This window comes from Podarcis pityusensis, assembly GCF_964106645.2.
Source record: "Podarcis pityusensis genome assembly, chromosome: 15".
In the NCBI taxonomy this organism is placed as follows: Eukaryota; Metazoa; Chordata; class Lepidosauria; order Squamata; family Lacertidae; genus Podarcis; species Podarcis pityusensis.
This window is the reverse complement of record NC_138040.1, coordinates 34,581,174-34,603,452: the sequence shown is the minus strand read 5'-3', so window position 1 is coordinate 34,603,452 and position 22,279 is coordinate 34,581,174. Positions and strand designations below refer to the sequence as shown.

The window sequence follows — 22,279 nt, the reverse complement described above, 5'->3', positions numbered from 1 at the left end:
GCAGTTCGAAAGCACATCAAAGTGCAAGTAGATAAATAGGTACCACTCTGGTGGGAAGGCATTTCTGTGCACTGCTCTGGTTCGCCAGAAGCGGCTTAGTCATGCTGGCCACATGACCCAGAAGCTGTACACTGGCTCCCTCAGCCAATAAAACAAGATGAGCACCACAACCCCAGAGTCAGCCATGACTGGACCTAATGGTCAGGGGTCCCTTTACCTTTTAACATGGAAAAACTTGGTCATCTCACTTAAAATGAGATGTGCAAGTTCTTCCTTGGGATGATCCTTTCCTGCCCAAAATATGCTCTTTACCTTAACATCTGCTATTAGGTAGCAGCTATGAAACATCACTAGCTTTTCCTCCTACCAAACATTAATTTCCATCTCTTACCTTTGCTGTATGACCTGTGCCATGTGAAGGTAACTTTTAACCTCTCCTTAGGATGCAACTGCCCAACTCGTTCTTATTTACAATATTTCTTTTTCTAAAAAAATTATTTACACATTTCAAGTTTATACATTTCACTAGTTTTACAATCAATTTAACGTTTGAAAATTTGACAACAAAATTAAGAGCTTCTGGGACACTGTTTATGAGGAGTTGAGAAAAATATTTAAACAAACTTTTATAAAGAAACCAGAAGCCTTTTTATTGGGCATATTAGACATCCCAAATGAAAATAAGAGAATATACCCTTACGCATCAGCAGCAGCAAGAATATTAATTGCAAAAAATAATAATGGAAAAGTGAAACAGTACCAACACAAAAAGAGTGGCAAGTCAGATTATTTGATTATCTTGAATTGGAAAAAATGATGGACGCAATTAGGGAACAGTCTAACAAAAAAAATAAAAAAGAGTGGGGAGTGTACAGAAATTACTTTTAAAAAAACAGTGCCCCCAAATCAAAACCTGGACTTGCTTTGAGTAATTTTTGCAAAACAAATTATGGTCTACAAGCATAGTATATGGAGAAGGGTAGAAATGATGAAATGAGAAAGAATCAGTTTATCAAACACGAAACCAGAACCGCTTTGAGGAGGAAGGAAGACTTTCGGATTTATGGCTAAATGTTTGCCATTTGTTTTGTGTTTTTTAAAAAGTTTGTTTCTTAAGTGTCGTATGTGTGCATGTTGTAATGAAAAGTTAATAAAAAGCATTTAAAAAATAACGTTTCAAAGTTTGACCTTCTTTCCCCTCTTTCTGCGGTTCCTTACATTTATTTTTAAATATCTTCTGCATATCCAAATTCATATAATTTGCTTGTTTAATTATCTACTTTAAATATATGCTCTTTCTCTGTTTGCAATTTCTCTGTAAATATTCAATAAACCATTTCCATTCTTTTATAAAAAAGTTTGTTATCTTGATTTTGCCATTTCTGCATATTCCATAAGTTTTTGTATCCATTGTTCCTTTGCTGGGACTTCTGCTTCTTTTCACTTTGGGGCAAGTAGCTTTCTTGCTGCTGTAGTAGCATAGCATACATAAATAAATTTCTATACAATTTAGGTAGTTCTGTCCCTATAATTCCCAAAAGAAAAGCTTCTGGTGTTTTTTTTACACAAGTTATTTTGAACATCCTTTTCAATTCATTGTATATCATTTCCCAATAAGCTTTAACCTTATTACAAGACCACCACATATGATAAAAAGAACCTTCTTTCTCTTTACATTTCCAACACTTGTTTGATTTAGATTTATACATTTTTGCCAGTTTACTCGGTGTTAGGCTCCTTAATTACAATAAGAAAGTTTCCTACCTGAAGAATTCTATGTTAGGTACCTATTAGAAGATTAGATACCCAGCGTTATCTCTTGTAATTGCCAACTTTCTTTCTTAGATAAAAGTCTGAAACAAGCCTTGTTTTATTCATTGTCCAAATAGTATGTGTGCTTTTAATGTGTTTTTATCTTATTGGAATCTATTTGTGGGTCTTTGGACCACAATGAAGAATTGATTGATTGATTGATTGATTGATTGAATAAGAAAGTTTCCTTGCTTTATTTCCACCCAGTATTACTTCACTGTGATAAACTTAACCTAATTTAATTCAATATTCCAACTTTCAGTTCATGGAAACCTCTGAGCTATTGGAATATTAAAGTGGATCTGCAATTCAGAATTGTTCTCCAAGTGTCCTAGAGGAACACTTCATGTCAACGATTGTCTATATCTTGACTCCTATTTGGTCAAAACAATTTTTACTCCTGAAAAAGGGATAATTCCAGGAGTAGCTGTCGGAAAGGGAGGTTGACTGAGGGTAAATGGTTTTGCGTGAGCAGGTGCATAATCTCCTGCTAAAAGTTAATCACAGAATCAGGGTGGCATAGAAGGTCAAGTTAAATCTCCCATTAGCCTTAGACATCTCAAGTTAATTTTTTACAGTTGAAGAGCTCGCAGGAGTTCACTAGGACTCCTGTCATCTTGTGTCAACTTTTCACCTCAAGGTCTTTTTGTCAAGGATAAACAACTGCTGCCCCAGGAACTCACATGAAGGAGACTCAAATCCTCTTACGCGTGGCTGTTCATTCAACAAAATACAAGGTTATTTTTTTACTTTTAAGAGAAAGGTGCTTGCACACATTACACTAATTACGCTGCTTGCACACATTACACCAATTAAACAGGTTTGTGCATCTATCAATCTAGATATCAATATCAATATCGTTGAAAACAAATGGAACCCTTTACTGAATTCTGCCCCTGTATGCAAGTATTGCAAAGGGCGTAGCCAAGATGTTACAAGGAGCAGATTTTCAGTGACATTTGGAAGAATATTTATGTTACAACCACCACCACCAGGTAATATGTAGCATACCTATTAATTTGATTCACTGGAGAATAGTGTAAGGTAAAGTTCAGAGTAAGGGCAAATTAATTTACATCAGGGTTGAGGAACCTGCAGCTTTCTGGATGTTGTTAGACTACAACTCCCATCATCCCTGATCATTGACCATGCTGACTGGGGCTATTGGGAGCCGAAGTCCTCCCAATGTTCCTCCATCCCCTTTTGCACGTTCAGCGTGGTATTGTGTATTTTTCGTAGGCAGGGCCATAGTTGGCATAGATGGGATTGGCCAACACTCACTAAAAACAAAAAGACAAGCAAAGAAAGACAAAAGGAAACACTATTCTTCAACTATTATCAATAAAACAACTTGCAATTACAACAACTGAACCAAAGACAAATGTATGACTTACACAAGATGCTTCAGACACACCCCACAGTGTTTTAGTATTAAAGTTATGGAGTGAAAAAACCTTACTGGGCATAGGTCATTCAATACAAAGGGCATTCTAATTAAGTCGTTCTCACGGATGACCATTAACATTAATGGAATAACTGAAGTTCACTGACATCTGTAGGACTGTTCTAAGCATGACAACATTGGCTGTCACCCAAGCATGTATTTGACTTTGACACTTTTGAGTTTTGTAGTACTACATCTATCGATTGCCTGTAAAATATCTACCATAACAGACCATCTATGAAATGCTCAGGAAGCTTGTGGTATAATATCATACCTTGGGATAAATGTGCTTCAAGTTAAGTATTTTCAGGTTGCACTCAGCGGCGACCCAGAAGTAACAGAGCACGTTACTTTCAGGTTTCGCCGTGTGCGCATGCGAAGACGGTCAAAATGACGTCACACGCAGGCGCAGAAGCGGCGAAACACGACCCGTGCATGCGCAGACGTGTGAACGCGGGTTGCATTGACTTCAGGATGCGAACGGGGCTCCGGAACGGATCCTGTTCACATCCCGAGGTATCACTGTCTTTAGTACCCAGTGTTTTCTGGTGTGGCATAGGTTTCTTGGGGGTTCTTTAGATTAATGGTCCTGTCACACAAAGGTCCATTCTTGATTAATGTCCCTCATTTTAACAGCTTAATTTAGGTGGGAAAAGACCTTTGGTCTTCCATGAACTTTTACCTAGTAGGAGCTATTCCATCAGGCTTCCTGAACTGGCTGGTCATTATAAGAACCGGTGCCTCGACTTGCTTTCCCCCCTCTTCCGTCCCCATCACCTTTTCCTCATGTGTCAATCGTAAGCTTATTGTAAGCCATCCTGGGTTTGGGCTGCAGCTTTCTGCCTGCCCCACTTTAGATTACTTAAAAACCTGAAGCTCTACCTGTAACTTTTATATACAGTACTCTGCGCTACCCAACATTGTACAGCTCATGTTAAGCACTTGGCCGCTTTTCCCCCTTTCACTCAGGCTCATTTGTTAAAGGAAATCTTTCTATTCAACACTGTGTTTATATCAAGAGCCTTAGGAGCAACACGTGAGCTTTCTTTCAAAGCTATTAAAATTTGCTTACAATTTGATCCTTCCAGGGCATACTGGTAGTCTGAAAAACTCCCATGAGATTTAGAAGGATTGTGCTAGCGAAACAGAGGACAGGCCGTTTTGAAAGAAAAACCACACGTAGTATTATTAGAGCTGAAAGGAAGTCTTGGAAAAGTTGAATCCTATTAAAGCCAATGCATAAATTCATCTCATGTTTACCACATCTTTATCCCTTATGAATTGGCCCCATAATTTGAATCCTTTGACCTCTAATAGTGGGGACCAGATGGCAATCAGGAACATGGCATTCTAGAACTTCTGTCCCACTTTTCAGTTAAAACATACTATTTTTTTTTTTAAAGGCTGCAACACAGTTCTGAACAGCAGCAGATTAAAATAGTTAAAATCAGAAGATAACGGGGGGGGGGGGGAGCCTAGGAAAAAATTGGCGCACCACGGCAAAACATTCTAGTACTCCTTTGTACAATTTTTGTGGTTTATTTTCTTTTACAGGGTTCCGGGTTCCGGGTTCCGGGTTACAGCTCAGCTGTAAGAGGTAGCCCTTTTGATCAACTATAGGTCCCTAAATGTTTTAGAAAAGGAGTAAGCAGTGCCCAGCGTATGTAATTCCCTCCCTACATATGCTCTTCTTTTAGTAACAAGTTATAAGGAGCCTGCTAAAACCATTTTTGTTTCAGCAAGCTGGTTAGGCATGTAATTTTAGCATGTACATAGTTTCAGTAAGTAGAAATGTTTCGTAATTACTATACAGTGGTACCTCGGGTTACAGACGCTTCAGGTTACATACGCTTCAGGTTACAGACTCTGCTAACCTAGAAATAGTACCTCGGGTTAAGAACTTTGCTTCAGGATGAGAACAGAAATCGTGCTCTGGCAGTGCGGTGACAGCGGGAAGCCCCATTAGCTAAAGTGGTACCTCAGGTTAAGGACAGTTTCAGGTTAAGAACAGAGTTCCGGAATGAATTAAGTTCTTAACCTGAGGTACCACTGTATATGTTTTGGGGCTTTTTTGTTGTTGGAATATTTAATGACTCTCTTAAACCGCTCAGAAGCCTTTTGTTCTAGTAAGTGATATATAAATTTGGGAAAATAAAATCTTTTAAAACCCACAGTGTTTAAAATTAGATGAACCCTATACTGCCAATTCATTCCAACTTGCAATAGCTTGGTCATTTTATTACTGCATCTTTTATGGTCTTCAGCTATATATTAGGCATTTTGGATACTTTTGGTGACAGAATACACACACAGCCCTGCAAAGCAGACTAGGTGGAGCAACCCACTGTATCCGAATTAGACCAAGGTCTTACAGAGGTGGCAAAATGTTAGCTATTGAAGAGCCAAATGTTATATATGCAGTAGATCCCAGAACCTGCAGAGAATTCCAGGAGGTTGGTATAACCATTTCAGTTTAGGCACTATCAGGTGAAAGTTGTAGGACCTATGTTTTCTAGCTGTATCAACATGGAAAAACATCCCTGTTTCAATGCTGCGGATGGATAACTAAAAAGGAGGAAATAATGGAACAGAACATATCCGAGCAAAATTTGTCGTAGGCAAAAACAGCACAAAATTGGCTAAGACACAGCTAGGTCTGAAGACTGGTCTGGATTGCACTGAAAGGACCTCTGGACAGTTTTCCAGGAATCTTCCAGGACTCTATACACATGCATAGCTTGATTTGTCATGGTTTACCACTCAAACAAACCACAAGTGGTAAACCAAAAACACAGCAAGTCTTGTTTTTCAAGCTGCCTGCCCTATTCAGCCTTTCCATCACCCTCTTCCACAATGGAAAGCACTGGGGGAAAGGGAAAGGTAAAGGACCCCTGGATGGTTAAGTCCAGTCAAAGGTGACTATGGGGTGCGGCTCTCATCTCTGCTTTCACGCCAAGGGAGCCGGCGTTTGTCCACAGACAGCTTTCCGGGTCACGTGGCCAGCAGGACTAAACCGCTTCTGGCACAACGGAACACCGCTAAGGAAACCAGAGCATACGGAAATGCTGTTTGCACTGAAGGCTTGGTTTAAGCTAGCCACACAAACATTTTTTAGTACAAACAAGCATTTAATTATTGAGAGAATAGAATTCAGGATAAAGGAATACAGGCCAAAAAATGTATGTACAGAGGAACGTACAAAAGAGGAGCTTAGGAGTCACAGCAGACTAAAGTAAGATCTTCCACAATCTTGTAGCTAATAAGGCTAAGTAAGTAAGTAAGTAAAATATCAAGTGTGATTAGGAGCTTGTTGCGCTCCCTGTTCTAATAAAACTGTAGTATAGAAATTCCTCTGATCCAATCTCCCGGCTTAAAGATTCTTTTTAGATTAGTGGTGGGGTGCTCAGATTTTTATGTATAATATATTCACACAATCCACATTACAGCCACCTGCATTTCCTCTCCCTTAGTGGTGGTGTTGGAGGAGGACGGGGAAGGAAGGCCAAACATGCTTCTCCCACAGACTCGCCACTGAGTTCCATCACAGCTTTGGAAATCAAAACGATTTCCCACCTTACATGCCCTTTGGTAATAAGATCCTTATTGGAACTCCTCCTCTGCTTTAGAAGAAGAGTGGAGAACTTGTGGCCCTCCAGATGTTGTTGGACTACAACTCCCACCATCCCTGAACGACACTTGCAGGGCTTCCACATCTCTGCTTTCAAAAAAAAAGAACCTACATCACACAGACATATGGAAAGATAGGTAAAGGTAAAGGGACCCCTGACCATTAGGTCCAGTCGTGGCCAATTCTGGGACTGTGGCGCTCATCTTGCTTTATTAGCTGAGGGAGCCGGCGTACAGCTTCCGGGTCATGTGGCCAGCATGACTAAGCCGCTTCTGGCGAACCAGAGCAGCGCACGGAAACGCGTTTACCTTCCCGCTGGAGTGGTACCTATTTATCTACTTGCACTTTGACATGCTTTCAAACTGCTAGGTTGGCAGGAGCAGGGACCGAGCAACAGGAGCTCACCCCGTTGCGGGGATTCGAACCGCCAACCTTCTGATTGGCAAGTCCTAGGCTCTGTGGTTTAACCCACAGCGCCACCCGCGTCCCTTATGGAAAGATAGTTTTGTGTAAATGAGAAATCATTGCATGTTTGAACGGCATTGTGCTTGGAGGGTGAGGTGTGTAGGATGGAGTTTTCATTTTTGATTATGTCTAATACAATAAAAGAAAGAAAAAAAAGAATCTACTACATTGCCATCTGTATAGCTGCAAAAGGTGCTTCTGACACAAGAAAACTCTGGGAAAGAAATGTTTACCAGCTGCGCTATATTCAGAGTACTGAAAACGTCATAGACTCTAAACAGTTGAATCACAGGGCAATATTACCTAAAGGCTTTGTATATGTTGATCACTTACGTCTTTAAAACGTGTACCTCTTGAAAAGAAAAGAAAAGAAAAGAAAAGAAAAGAAAAGAAAAGAAAAGAAAAGAAAAGAAAAGAAAAGAAATTTATGAAGGTACACTACAGGCAACTCCCGATTTAGGCGCACCTGAATGACGCGCAAGCATGCACATTCACATGGTACAGAACCAGAAAGTAGCCCCAAAATGTCGTAAACACAGCATGAAAAGGGATGGAATGGGATGGGGCAGAACAGGCTTATGCCCCGCTCCACCAATGAGCGTGGAGGGAACCTCCACAAAAAACAAGGAGTGCCTGTATAGTTTCTGGTGCTATAATCATGGAACTGCAGGACTGTGTGCAGTGCCGGATTTACGTATAAGCTAAACAAGCTATAGCTTAGGGCCCCACTCTTTTGGGGCCCCCCCAAAAATTAAAGGAAAAACAACAACTGGATGTACATTTCCAAAATATAAGATAAACAATAAATAAAATAAAACCTACATACAGTTAGAGCTTAATAATTATTTCACTATTAATATGCTTCTTAATTGTATTTCAGTTCTTCAATTACTTTGATAGAATACATATTTTGTTATGTGCAAATGGCTTTAGATACCTATTAGGTCCATAAATTACCGTATAGCATATATTCAACACAAAAAACAGCGGCAATTTGTTGTTGACAAAGGACAGCTGGACATATAAAGGGCCCCATTACCTCCAGTAGCTTAGGGCCTCATCAAACCTAAATCTGGCCCTGACTGTGTGCGAATGAGAGAGCTCTAGCATGAAACCTTTGTGTTCCCAGTAGTAAAATCTGCCCCCCCCCATGGCTACAAACCCACCATACACCTACACAGTGGAAGCACAAATTGTCCTGTGTCCTCTTACCTGGCAAAGCCCGCAATTCCTTTGGCAGGAGCTGCTCATAGGTGTTAAAGATGCCAGCATCAGAAATCACAACAGGAGCATAGATGTTAACAAGATCTTGACCTTTCTTTACGCTTACACCTGAAAATAAGACCAAAATGTGTTCAGACCGGGTAAAGTTTCTTTTGGATTGCTCTAATCAAAGAGCAGGGAGAAATCCTTTCCTGCTGATCACAGAGAAGACTCAACCAATGACAATTCATAGCTGGAAGCTGGTACGGAGGTGAGGTTTTGTTTTTGTTTTTAATGTTTCTTTTTGGTGGCACCTGCAAGTTCCAAGGGTTTCTGTTAGTTTTTACAGCAACCTTGCATTTTGCAATCCTCATTTTGCAGATAGTCTGAGGAAGAAAGGTTGGGGAGGGTGATCAATATTACAGGCAATCCTTGAACTGGCAAAAGAGGCTCAGTGAAATTAAGAGGGAGGGTTTAAGCATGTAAGCAGCTTAAACACCTTCAATGAAGTTTAATGTGGGTGGGAAGAGCTTTGGTAGGATTGTTTATTGCCTTGGTTCACATGAAGGTACAAGCGTCTCCTCTCTTTCCCTGTCCTTCACAAGAGACTCACTGACATAGCTAAATTTCAGGCAAGACAAATGGCAGAGTGATGTTAATTTTTGCAAGTTAAATGCATCCTGGAAAATGCGCTGAAAGCAAGAGCATGCGGAGATTCATTCTTTAAAGGCTTATGTTATGTACTGAGTTGAATAGGTTCCAAATTGCAGCAGTCTGATTGGTCCTAGAACAATAGGATCCAGAATACAGCAGTCTGATTGGTCCGCAGCAGCCACCCAATCCAACTCCAGGTGGAAGTGAATCCACAACTTGATTGGCCTACAGGAGAATCCTGGAACTGGCCAATCACGCAGGGCCCATTGTGTAAATAATGTATATAAAGCAGACATTTCAGGGGAACTTCCATTCCTCACTACTATGAGCTGAATAAAGAGCATGAAATCCACACTCGACTCCGAGTATATTTCAGCTTCTCTTTCCACACCCAGCAGCCGAGCTCAGAAAATAAGGGAAAGTTCCTATTTCAGTCCTTATACATGATGGTCTCATGCAGATGCCACAGTAAACCATGGTCCGCCTGCTGACTGTGGAACAAATCGCAATTAAAAGCTCAGGTGTGTTCTTGGCCTCCAGATTGTGGTCTGCTTTGGGAGAAAGCAAATGTGATCTAACATTCAGACGTCACAACAAGCTTCATGGCTTGCTACTTCTGCTTGTTCTAGGGGCAAAGCAGAGAGGGAGTGTCTGAGTGATATGCTTGTTCATAGTAAGCCATGAACCATGGTGTACGACCACATTCAAACCAGGCCAATACCTTAAGCCAAGAGAGCTGCAGCCAACCAATGTAGGAATAGAGAACTATTTTCAACCCAAGGGTTGCATTCCTTTCTGGCCAGTCTCCTGAGAGGTACATACCAATGGTAGACAGGGCCCAAGGAAGGAGTAGACAGAGCTACAGAAGTGAACTTGGCCTTTGTACAGTAGACTAGCTTCTGCACATAAACATTCCTAAATAAGGTAAAAAGGTAAAGGAGCCCTGGACGGTTAGGTCCAGTCAAAGGCGACAATGGGGTTGTGGCACTCCTTTCGCTTTCGGGCCGAGGGAGCCGGCGTTTGCCCACTGACAGCTTTCTGGGCCATGTGGCCAGCATGACTAAACCGCTTCTGGCGCAATGGAACACCGTTACGGAAACCAGAGTGCACAGAAATGCTGTTTACCTTCCCACCACAGTGGTACCTATTTATCTACTTGCACTGGCTTGCTTTTGAACTGCTAGGTTGACAGGAGCTGGGACAGAGCAACGGGAGCTCACCCCGTCACGGGGATTCAAACCGCTGACCTTCTGATCGACAAGCCCAAGAGGCTCAGTGGTTACGATAAGATACAATAATCTTTATTGTCATTGTCCCATACAGAACAACGAAATTGAAAATCTACATCAGACATTCAGAAACCAACAAGTCTGCTATCCTAGCTATCCCAGCCTGGTTAGCCCCCTAAAAACTCTGATACCCCACAATTAAATACAATATACTCCCATAGAGACTACCTTACACTGCGTTTAAAACCAAAATCGCATTTGAATAGAAACTGTTTCTCAGGTGGCTAGTCCTAGTCTTTATAACCCTGTACCTTCTTTCAGAAGGTAGAAGCTGAAAGAGATCATTTGCAGGGTGCGCACTATCCTGCGCTATCTCTGCAGCTTTCTTATGGCACCTGGAAGCATAGATTTGATCCAAGGTGGGAAGAGTGCACCCAATTATTCTCTCCGCAGTCTTTACAACCACAGCACCCTCCATCCAGGCATGCATTAGCTGCTGGACAAAAAACCCTCAAGGGGGTGAAAAGCGTACTTATGCCCCCAGGCCTGTGGTCCCCTCTCCTGATGTAGCCAATCCTGAGCTTGATGGACCAGTAAAACAGCTTTCTACAACAGGAAGCTCTTGATTGGAAAAGTAAATAAGGGTAAGAGCCCCAGAATCTCTCGGTTTAGAAATTAAAGCAGCGTGATCAAGGGGTTGCACATAAGCCCTGTGGCTTCCCATTTCTTTCCCATCCATGCAGCAATTCCTTGGGCTACATGGGATGCTTAAGGCATAATGCAAAGCGCTCTGGATCTTCTTGTTATAATCCGCACAGCAATCCTCTAATACAGATCAGTATTGTCCTCATGTTGCTGGTGGGGAAGGGGAGATGTGGCAAAGGTTAGCTGAGTTACCCAGGTGAGCTCATGGCAGAAACGATAATGCACGGAAACCTGTGGTTTCCATATATTTGTTAGACTACAGCTCCCATCCCCTCTGACCATGAGCCACGCTGGCTGGGGCTGATGGGAGCTGGAGTCCAGAACCATCAGGAGGGCCACAAGTTCCTCTCCCCTGTTACACTGGGACCAGGATGGAATCTGAAATCCAGACTCTCAGCTGCTATACTAAATCAGCTCTGAGAAAGAGCTCACCGCAGGCTTTTCCTTGCGAGTTCACCAAGATGCTCTGCACAGGTGCTTTGGTGAGGACAGCCCCTCCGGCGCGTTCAATGATGGGGATGGAATGAAATGCAATTTCACTGGATCCTCCCTGAGGGTACCAGGCACCTTCCAAGAAATGATCGACAAGGATGGCGTGCAAAGGGAAGCTTGACTTCTCCGGAATGACTCCTGCAAGACACAGAACAAGGATTATTAAATGAGGAAGCTGAAATCGTAATTGTGGTTTAGGCTCCCCCACCCTCTTGAAGTCCTATCCAAGCAAGGTCTACACAGGAATGGTCCAAGTCTACACACTCCATGTAAGTCAGCTTGGAAATTAAGTCCATTAAAATATTAGCTCACAGTGCACCACGAAATATATAATGCCATGTCTAATCAAAGATAGTCATTTGTGGCCTTAGGGCTGGGGGTATCTGCATAAGAGCTGCCTCTGTTTTATTTCCTAGAGGATATTTTTTACTTCCTTCCCAAACATTACATTCACCCCATGAGGCTCTCCTCTGCCCCCTCCTATCATCTGAAGTTAGGCAAATGGGAACAGGATGGAGGCTTTTTTGGTTGTGGTCCTAAGGAGGCTCACCTGGTACCTATTCTGATGCCACTCTCAGGCCAGCCAGGGTTTGCCTAGGATTTTATTTCTTTTGCTGAAGTTTTCTGGCACATTCTCTTCTAGGGGTGGTTCAGATATATGAAGCCAGTTTATTAAGCTGACGAAGAGCATTGATCCAACATGTTTACCTGTCTCCCGCTCCCTCATCAGCTTGCTAACCACTTGCTGCATATCTATATCTATATCTATATCTATATCTATATCTATATCTATATCTATATCTATATCTATATCTATCTATCTATCTATCTATCTATATATATATATATATCTGAAATACACTCACATTTCAAAAGGCTCCTATAGAAAATGGATAGTCTGACTAAGCAGAGATTAAAACAGTTCCTGGTTTCTATGGAACAAGAAAACCTGGTTTCAACTAACACCTGACCCAACACTTGCCCTCAGCTTTCAGTGTGAAAAGAAAAATTAAAAACAGGATGCTACCCTGCTGAGCTTCTCCACTTCTATCACACTTCATTTGTGGCCACTCGTAGGCACAGGGAAATTCAACCCAATGACATGTCTCACTTTTGATATTTACTGAATGATACCAGGGTAAGAAGAGACTATGGACCACCACTTTCAATGGCAGCCACGTTGATATACGGTACTTTGCATTGTCTAGTTCCACCCACAGTTACAAGTTTCAGCCCCCTTAAAAGGGGCAAAGGGATTACGCTTTCATAGGATTAATTTACGATGCACATGCCTTTGAGGCAGCGGGGGACCGCATCACCTACCATAGGTAGGGAAGATATAAGTGAACACTGCTCTCAGGTCTGCATTTGTCGTGAACTCAGCCGTCACCTCCGACAGAGTTTTGGATATCATCCTAAAGAAAGGGGAGATCAAAGCCAGCAAGCCGGTGCAGTGCAGAAACCAGACCAAGGGCATCGGGAGCATTTTCAGAATTGCCATGTGGGCGCTCCCTTTGGCGACTCTCTGCGGGAGGGCGGGAAAGCAGGGCGGAGAGGTGGGAAGAGAGAAAAGAGATGACGTTTAATGCACACCTGAAAGACGCAGCACGAGACCTCAGCAGTTACAAGCACAAGAACTGAGGACTTCGGCATTCGCTAGGAAGATAGAAGTGGTTGTAGAGCAACCGGCAAAACAGAAGCACAGCCACGGCTGAGAGGAAGAGCGCATGCTATGCAGCTAGCAAGTGGATCAGTTAGCAAGTGGTTGGAAAGACTGACCCCCGCCCCCAAGATCCTGGAGAGCTGCTGTTAGACGGAATATTTGATACTTGACTTGAGGGACCAAGAAGGGAACTTCCTTTGTTCAGAAAGCACGGTGGATATTCAGAACCAGCCAACCTAGGGATGGGTGTGGTACAAGTAGTAAATTATTATTATTATTATTATTATTATTATTATTATTATTATTAGTGCTCCAGGATTTAGAAGCCTCTACGTTGGGTCCAAGGCTGCTTCCTTTTTTGCTGCAGCTCTTTTGATAACCTCGGTAAATATATGCGTTATTTAAAATTACACATTTTGTGAGGTAGATTCAGCTGAGAAAGCAAAACTGACTTCAGCACTGTCCCGGGACCATCGCAGTCAAGAAGGTATTTGAAACCAAATATTCTCTGTCACATAACTTGTTCTCTGTGATAGGCCATACTCCCCGACGGTCATTTTGTGATGACCCTCCCAGAATATGTCCTCAAATTTCACACAGACTACAGCACCCACAATAAAAATATAAGGTTGCAGTGCTGTTGAAGAAATTTAAGCTGACCTTATATGTTTTAGTTGCTTAATATGTTGAGCTTACTTCAAGGCTAGATTGCATTCTAGATTGCATTTCAAAAGTGTCAAAAATATCAGTTAATCTAACAAATGGGTTTAAGACTTTGCAGCCATAATAAAAAATCAAAGGTCTTTCACCAAGGCGCAATGAAAAAAATGATTACCTTGACAAGCGTCACAAATCTGTCAATATTAGCTTCTTCGCCAGGAAATTGCTTCTTTAGGCCTTTGACATATTCCTTCTCCCCACTGTACAGGTAATACTTCTTGCAGCTGTCAAGATCTCCCAGGATGACGGTATCAAAGGGAGAGTCCATCTGAGCCCATTGGAGCTGCCCATCCGTGAGTTGATCAATCATCACACGTAGGATAGAGTTCTCCTGCATCTGCCCGATGTAATGGATTCCTGGAAGGCAACAGGTCAAGTGTCATAATGGAAAAGTGATAACGAAAGACATTAGGTCCTAAATTTTAGAACTGGGGTGCATGTGTGTGCTGTGCATCTTTCAGAGTTGGCCTGCTTGGGGAGTCGGGTGGGTGGTGGAACAAGCAACTGATTTCAGTCCACAAATGATACACAGCACAGCATAATTGATGACTCCGCCCTGGTAATTTGCGTTCTGCTTCCTTTGCATTTAAATTGAAATACTTTATTGTCAATTGTACAACTTGTATACAGTGAGATTACATGGGCACCCCCCTCTCAGCTCTCTTAGTCTTAATTCCCCTTGTTTACTGACGCACACCCACCAAACCCGAAAGTCAGTTGTCCTATGGTTAGCTTTTCATTCAGCAGCCTAACAGCCCATGGATAGAAGCTGTTTTTTACCCTGTTGGTGCGACTAATCATGCTTCTATATCTTCTGCCTGAGGGCAAGAGATCCAGAAAGTGCTGGCCAGGGTGTGAATCATCACCAGTTTTGTGTGTGAGTAGATGAAGTATTAGGATCTCAGAGCCGCAGCGTATGAACGCGCCGCCATCTTGGAATATGAAGAATAAATGAAGGATGGGGGACAATGTAGTGATGACATAATTGTGTCCATGTGTAGCAGACAGCGAGAGAAATGTAGTTTTGTCAGGAGTCAAACTGCAGCAGATGGTATTTGCTGGAATCAATTCCTTTCTGGATAGGAAATGAAGAAGCCAACACTGGCAATTTCTGCGAGAGTTCTCCAACATCCCTACATGTATGCAGGGGCGTAGCAAGGGGGTGCAGTGGGGGAGGTCTGTCCCGGGTGTCACCACTGAGGGGGGGGTGACAAAATGCTGGGCGGCACTCACCATGGGGCCTGCAGCTCGTCCAAGCCACACGTCTCTCCTGGGAGTGACGCGGTGGCTTGGGTGCCCGCAGGCTCCGTGCTGCCCCAAACAGTCTGCCCATTGCCTCCCCCTCAGCTGTAGGGCGACTGAGTGGAAGGAGGAAGGCAGACTCCTCGGAGGCCCCACAGTGCCCCTGTAGGCGGCTGGCCCTGCCCCGGGCGCAGGACACACGTGCCGCCCCAGGCGCCCGATCGGTTTGCTCCACCACTGCCTGTATGTAGTTGTAACTGCTCAGGCCCACTCCCTGATTGAGCGGGTCACCTTACCTACGTCAAACTCGAAACCTTTCTCGTTGAAGGTATGGCAGCAGCCCCCTGCCTTCCCATGCTGCTCCAAGACCAGCACGCGCTTCCCAGCTTTAGAGAGCATCACAGCCACCGCCAGGCCCCCATAGCCGCTTCCAATGACGACAGCATCCAGGCCGTCAGGAACCTTGTCCCTGGAAAAGACTGGGAGACGGGGACAGAAGACATGAGTATCATGTAGCCGGGCTAGCTATTAGGCTATAGCATAAGAACGTAAAAGCCACATAATCTGGCATGTATTATCCCTGCTCTGTTCCCACACCACTCTCCCTGACCCCCCAACCTCCAAAGTAATCCTGTTGCTATAATCCTCGACCTACCTCTCCCACTCACATCTTCCTGCTGGTTATCCTAATTTGCTACATCACAGCCAAAATTAGATTGTGTGTAGGAACTCTCAGATCTGCCACAACAGAGAAGATTGAGATACACACACAACACCACCACCACCACCACCACACAAACAAACACATACACGCACCCCAGCTACCAGCAACTGCAATTTGCTTAGTATAAATGATGGAATTTCGGTGTGTGGAGACACAGAAGTGTTATTTTATCAGATGTGTTTGGAGGTAACTATTTGTAGCTTAGGAGAGATATATATCAGGGGTACAACCCACTGGGAATTCTGTGTTGTGCAACTGAATTGTGCATACGCATCTGAGCACTCTAGCACCCTTGCCCAAGTCTAGTTCATTTTGATAAGTAGACCCCCTCACTGTTGGCAAGTTAGGATCAAACAAGATGAAATGCCATTCATGGAATTGTGTGAATGAACTGCAGGTAAAGCCCCCCAAATTGATACCCTGGTATGGGGAGGAGGATTTAGCCCTTTGCTCTGCTGCAGCCTCAGATTCCCTGTGTGTTCTATTTTCACAAGGCAAACAACAACAACAACCCCACTTCCATTCATTCCAATGGGCGTTTCCTTCCCAATGCAATAGCGGAAATTCAGTTGATCTTGTTTGGCACTGCAGTTGGGGCTGAATCCTTTGCCCCCCATGCCAGGGTCCTGATTGGCACTGGGACACCCAAAATTTAGTGTAATAATAATAATTATAATAATATTAATTTATTATTTATACCCCACCCATCTGGTTGAGTTTCCCCAGCCACTCTGGGCAGCTCCTAATCGAATATTAAAAACACAATACAGCATTAAACATTACAAACTTCCCTAAACAGATGCCTTCAGATGTCTTTTAAAAGTAGGATAGTTGCTTATTTCCTTGACATCTTCCACAGGGTGGGCGCCACTACCGAGAAGGCCCTCTGCCTGGTTCCCTGTAACCTCACTTCTCGCAGGGAGGGAACTGCCAGAAGGCCCTCGGAGCTGGATCTCAGTGATGAACGATGGGGGTGGAGACACTGCTTCAAGTATACTGGACTGAGGCTGTTTCAGGCTTTAAAGGTCAGCACCAACAAATTGTGCTCAGAAATGTACTGGGAGCCAATGTAGATCTCTCAGGACCGGTGGTCCTGGAGGCCACTCCCAGTCACCTGTCTAGCTGCCGCATATAGTTGCATATGGATCAGCCTTTAGACACTCTCTTGAGGGTTTCTAGTGGCATTCTCTTTACAGCTGTCTGAGCCATATAAAACTTTAGTTAAATAAAATATATTGATCTGTAGAACTGGCACTGCTACCACTGCCACATAATATTCATTCTCCACCTATAAGAAACCAGTCTTTTAAAGGGGCAGCACCAACACTTTGGAACTCCTTCCCTATTGACATCCGGCAGAAACCTTAGCTGTATTATTTTTGGTACCTGTTTAAAACATTTTTTTGTTTAGGCAAGCCTATCGGAGCATGTAGAAGTTACCTGTGCTTTATTCTCTTTTCAGACACTGTTGAGTTTAATCAACTTTTGAATGTTTTCAAATTCCTGGTCTTTGGGGTTTTTTTTGAGAATTTCAATTTTTTTGTAATCTGTTTAAAGGTTCTCTTACAATCAAATGGTTATACACGTTTTGTTGGATAAATGGGGGTTTGCATTTAATCTGGAGGAACAGCTGAAAGGAAGCAGGGAGTAACAACTACCTGCAGTGCAACATGGTCTATTTTCCAAGGCACTAGGTGAAGTTAATTCAATCACATTTTATCAAATGAAGGGTTTTCCTTCCTCATTCTTCCCAGACTAGAATGGTGGCCAGGCCGCTCTTTGGCAAAGAATTTTGCAGCCATTGTCATAAAGGTGGTATAGCCAGCTTTAGGGGGCAGCTGGTAGGAGATTTCCTTGAGCAGGGTTCTAAAACATTCAGATGAGGATGGACAGAATGCAGACTAAAGAACATGCACAGTCATACCTTGGTTCTTGAACAGCTTAGTTGACGAACAAATTGGCTCCCGAACGCCCAAAACTCGGAGGTAAGCGTTCTGGTTTTTGAACATTTTTTGGAAGCCGAATGCCCAACATGGCTTCTGCGTGAGTGCAGGAAGCTCCTGCAGCCAATCAGAAGCCATGCCTTGGTTTTTGAACAGTTTCGGAAGTCAAACGGACTTCTGGAATGGATTAAGTTCAAGAGCCAAGGTACCACTATATTGATAACACTCCATAGAAGAAGTTTCTAAACCCACCTTTAAATAAAGAAAGGGTCAACTACCCCCCCCCTCGCATGGCAGATGAAATGCTAGACTCGGCTTCTATCATTCACCAAATCTTATAGCACATCAATTGTCTTACAACAGGGGTGGCCAGCTCCCAAGAGACTGCGGTCTACTCAGAGTTAAAAACTGGCAGTGATCTACCCCCTCTTTTGGGGGGTTCAGGTCAGCTTCTTTGGGGGGGGGGAGCCAGTAATCTACCAGTGATCTCTATCGTTTGATGTCCAGTGATCTACCGTTTGATCACGATCTACCTGTTGGACGTGCCGGTCTTACGATGTTATCCCATTTGCCTTCGCAGCAAGGTAGATCAGCATCATTTTGTAGTGGGGCTGATCTAGCATATTGTTCAAAGTCCATCAAGAAAATCCATTACTATAAGAACTGAAATCCTTATGTCTCCTTAATAGAATCCCTAGTATGTTCAGCTCTCCAATCCAACAAACACATTAAGGAACAGAAGAGATGAAGTACCTGTGTTTTGTTAATATTCAAAGGAAATGAAATGAATCCAATCTGATTTACTCCACTGTACTTATGGATACTGGGCGGGATACCTGTGTGTTCTCCCTCATGTGTTCAACCCAGTCATAAGAGGGTTCTGTGCAGGGTAGCCTTACCCCGCTGCTCATGCAGTTGCCAGGCACACACACATACCCCTGCTGGCAGTGGTGTTGGGCAAACATGAGATGGGTCCCTGCATGTGTCTAAATGTAAAGACAATGTACACCTCCTTCATGTGAGGGGCAATCCTAAGCAGTGGCGTAGCGTGGGGGCATGGGGGGCCGTGGCACCAGGCACAGAATTCTTAGGTACCCCCATGACAGGCTCCCTCTTCAAAGCTGCATGGCTGACGCCTTCTGGAGCCATGGGGAGGTGAGCAGAGTCTGGGCTGTAACTTTGTGGCTGTGGCGGTACCTCCTTCTCCTCACGGCCGGCAAACAGATGCCTGCCCCTGGGTGGAACTCCTGCCAGCTGGAGCCCAGACTTTTCCTGGCCTGCGCTGGTCCTTCCCTGGGGCCTCCCTTCTGGTGTGTGTCTTTGAGCAAGGTGCATGCCCCATGGCAGGAGAAAAGAGAGGAGAGGAGAACCACCCACTTGCCTGGGACCTGCCAGCAGCCAGCCTTGTGCTGCACAGCCAAGGTGAGGCAGCCAGGGAAGGACTGCGCTTGGTGCCTCAGCCTGCTCTCTACCACCCTCCTCCTAGGCCAGCTGTGGCTGTGGCTCCAGCACTGCTGGGACACCACCAACCCCACCAAGGAAAGCCAGTCGCCGCTCCCGCTGGGAGCTCGCTTAGCTTAGCTGAGAGGGCGAACACAGTGACCTCCATGAAGGGCACCACAAGGATGCTTCGAAATTCACCTGTTGCCTTCTGCGCGATGTCTGCTAAGAGGTTAGGGGGCACACAATCCTTGCCTTGCCCCGGGTGCTGCCAACACATGCTATGCCACTGATGCTAAGTCAATCAGCCCCCCCCCTTTGTGTGAAGGAGGTCTATGTTTGTATATCATAGGGTCTGCCCTCAAGTTCCCTAAACATACAGCCATCAGGGATGTGGCTGGCAAGGGTGATCCTCTCACATGTTGGGGGAATGCACAAAGTGGGTTATTTTTGTGCTTCCCTCTTTTGCTTCCCTCTTTCCAACTCACACTTTTGCCAGAGGGAAGAGGGGCTGGCTGTATTGGACCCCTGACTGGAAGGCAACGATGTTCTAGGAAATGACTGTGGAAGCTACCAGAGACATAATATGCTCAAGATCATGTTTAGCTCCTTTACAGTCTTGGCTAAATGACACCAGGGGCTGCATTTCAAATTACAGTCTCAATGTCGTTAAAAAATAATAACGTCACTACAGCAACAAGACTAGTTTTAGCAAAATGATGGAGACCAGAAAGCTCTCCAGCCAAAATTTAAAAGTTATCAAAGAAAGAGGGCTGAAATTAACAGCCTATAAAAGACCTGCTCAAAAGCAAGCTAAACTCCAGTGGAACAAGCCAATTGAAGCTAAGCATTTTAACACCCCACTGATTCCAGCCAGAAAGTTAAACATGTGCTGTACAACAGCATCCCATACATACTTACGCAGTGTTCAGTGGTATCAACTCCCAGGAAAGTTTGCATAGGGCTAAAGCTCTCTCTTCCATTCAAAGGGCTCAATGCTGGCTGAATTAAACCTCCGTTAGATGGAAAAGTAATCACTTTATTTACATCTATGTAATATACAATATTCAGTATAATGTGAATTTTCTATTACAAGACTCTAATGCAAGTGTGAAATTTGATACCGGTGTTAATACATATTTTTGCGATTACATATTGCAAGCTCCTAACCTGAAATTCACCATTTTGTCAAGAAAGGAATATCTAAGGCAGTCTCCTTCATAACACAGCTGAAATGTAATTATTCCCACCTAGCAGGGTTCTATTTATTTAGGGCTCAACTGAGTCCGAGGTACAAGTGCTAGCAGACAGAGCAAAACCAGGAAGATTTTAACAAGTTAGTTTTTAAAGAGGGTGACCTTGGGCCAGTCACCGTCTCTCAACAGCAGCCTGCCTCACGAAGTTGTTGCGAGGATAAAAATGGGGAGGTGAGAACCACGGAAAGCTGCTTGGTGAAAAACTGTATAACTTGCAGTGCTAAGGCAACAAAAAGAAGATTCCTTGTAGCAGGTTAGCCTATTTCCCATCTAGTACTGGCACCTGCAACTTTGATTGGCAGGGTCTCCAACAGAAGTGGCTCTTTCCCATTGCATGTTTTTAAACTGAAAATACCAAAGAGGCAGAATTTGGGGACTTTGGCAAGCAAAACACGAGATAACCATCTTCTATACTAAGCTCGACAGCTCGCTAAGCTCTGAACTAAACAGCGCGCGAAGCAACAAAGGGAGAAGAAAACCTTCTTTTAAGGCTGCAGCCCCGTGCTCTCTTGCCAGCCCGGGAGCCCCACGGAACAGCGCCTTAATCCGCAGTAAACATTCCTAGGAATGCATTGATCCCTTCGCTCTGCCACCACTGGGCATCGTTCACGCGCCACTTGACCCCCCACCCAGCAGCTCCCTTTGCCAGCCTGGCAGCGCCCCACGCCGGCCGGGGCTGGCTAGCTGGGGCTGGCTGGTGGCTACCTTGCTTGAGGACCTTTCTGCGCGCATCTTTGTCGGTCACCAGAGGCGCGGGCGGCCGCCTGGAATCTGCCCGGAAAGGGTTGGAAGAGGGGCTCCGGGTGCCCAGAGCTCTCCAAATGCCCAGGAGGAGGAGCGCGCCCACGAGCGCGTACACCCACATGGCCGCCCCGGCAAGCGCTGCGAGGACGCCAAAGTGAGACCCCGGCTCAAAGAGCGCAGACATAGCACCACCAGCAGCAGCCGCCTCCTCCTTCTAGTAGGCTGGCCGCAGCGCGCTCCTGCCCCTTAAAGGCGCAGTCCAGCCTCTCCCTGGGACAAGGGAGCATCCTGCCAGGGAGTGCCAGGCATCCTCTGAAAGTGCAGCCAGGAGATCTTTGGAGAGCGGAGGGCGAGGGGTCTGGAAGAGCGGACGATTCATCGATACAAGGAGAGACCTGTCAGGGTTGCGCAAGGCCAGGGGACCTGTGTGACCCTCGAGGTTCTGCTGGCCTTCAACATGGCCAATGCTCAGGGATTATGATTATTTATTAAATTGGTATACCGCACTTTATCTGACAACCACAGGGTCAAAACATCAAAACACGACATTGAAACACAGAATACATATGATGGGAGTTGTCCAACAACACTGAAGAGGCCACGGGTTTCCCTATCTCTGACTTGCAGATTAGCCATGAGAACAGAACGTTTCAACCTTTTCATGTTGGTGACGTACTTTTTAGACATGCATGCATCGTTCTGAGATACAGTAATTCAGTTGTACTAGCAAGCTGGAGGTTAAGCTTCTTGGATATTCTCTGCATGTGCAAGAGAATAATTTGCTCCAGAAAGAGAAGAAGTTTCAAGAAGCAGAAGGCTGTGGTTGTTCTGTCTATGCAGGGACATTTTCTGTGGGTTCTTTGGACATGCACAGTGTGAAGGAATTAATGATAACAACGGTTTTGTGTAACTTGT

At 44.3% G+C, this 22,279-nt stretch overlaps 1 protein-coding gene across 2 annotated transcripts in view; it reads right to left on the bottom strand.

The window, feature by feature from the left end:
• LOC308463762 (all-trans-retinol 13,14-reductase-like) overlaps nucleotides 1–21,575 on the bottom strand; it is a 35,541-nt gene extending 13,966 nt beyond the window's left edge. For both annotated transcript variants that reach the window (XM_080982443.1, XM_080982444.1), the window contains exons 1-6: nucleotides 21,326–21,575; nucleotides 15,554–15,736; nucleotides 14,131–14,372; nucleotides 12,956–13,157; nucleotides 11,573–11,770; nucleotides 8,562–8,681 (exon numbers count right to left, since the gene is read on the bottom strand). In XM_080982443.1, coding sequence (XP_080838569.1) covers nucleotides 8,562–8,681; nucleotides 11,573–11,770; nucleotides 12,956–13,157; nucleotides 14,131–14,372; nucleotides 15,554–15,736; nucleotides 21,326–21,548 — 1,168 coding nt within the window. In that variant the 5' untranslated portion in view covers nucleotides 21,549–21,575. The remainder of the gene's footprint in view (nucleotides 1–8,561; nucleotides 8,682–11,572; nucleotides 11,771–12,955; nucleotides 13,158–14,130; nucleotides 14,373–15,553; nucleotides 15,737–21,325) is intronic.
• Nucleotides 21,576–22,279: the final 704 nt, after the last annotated feature.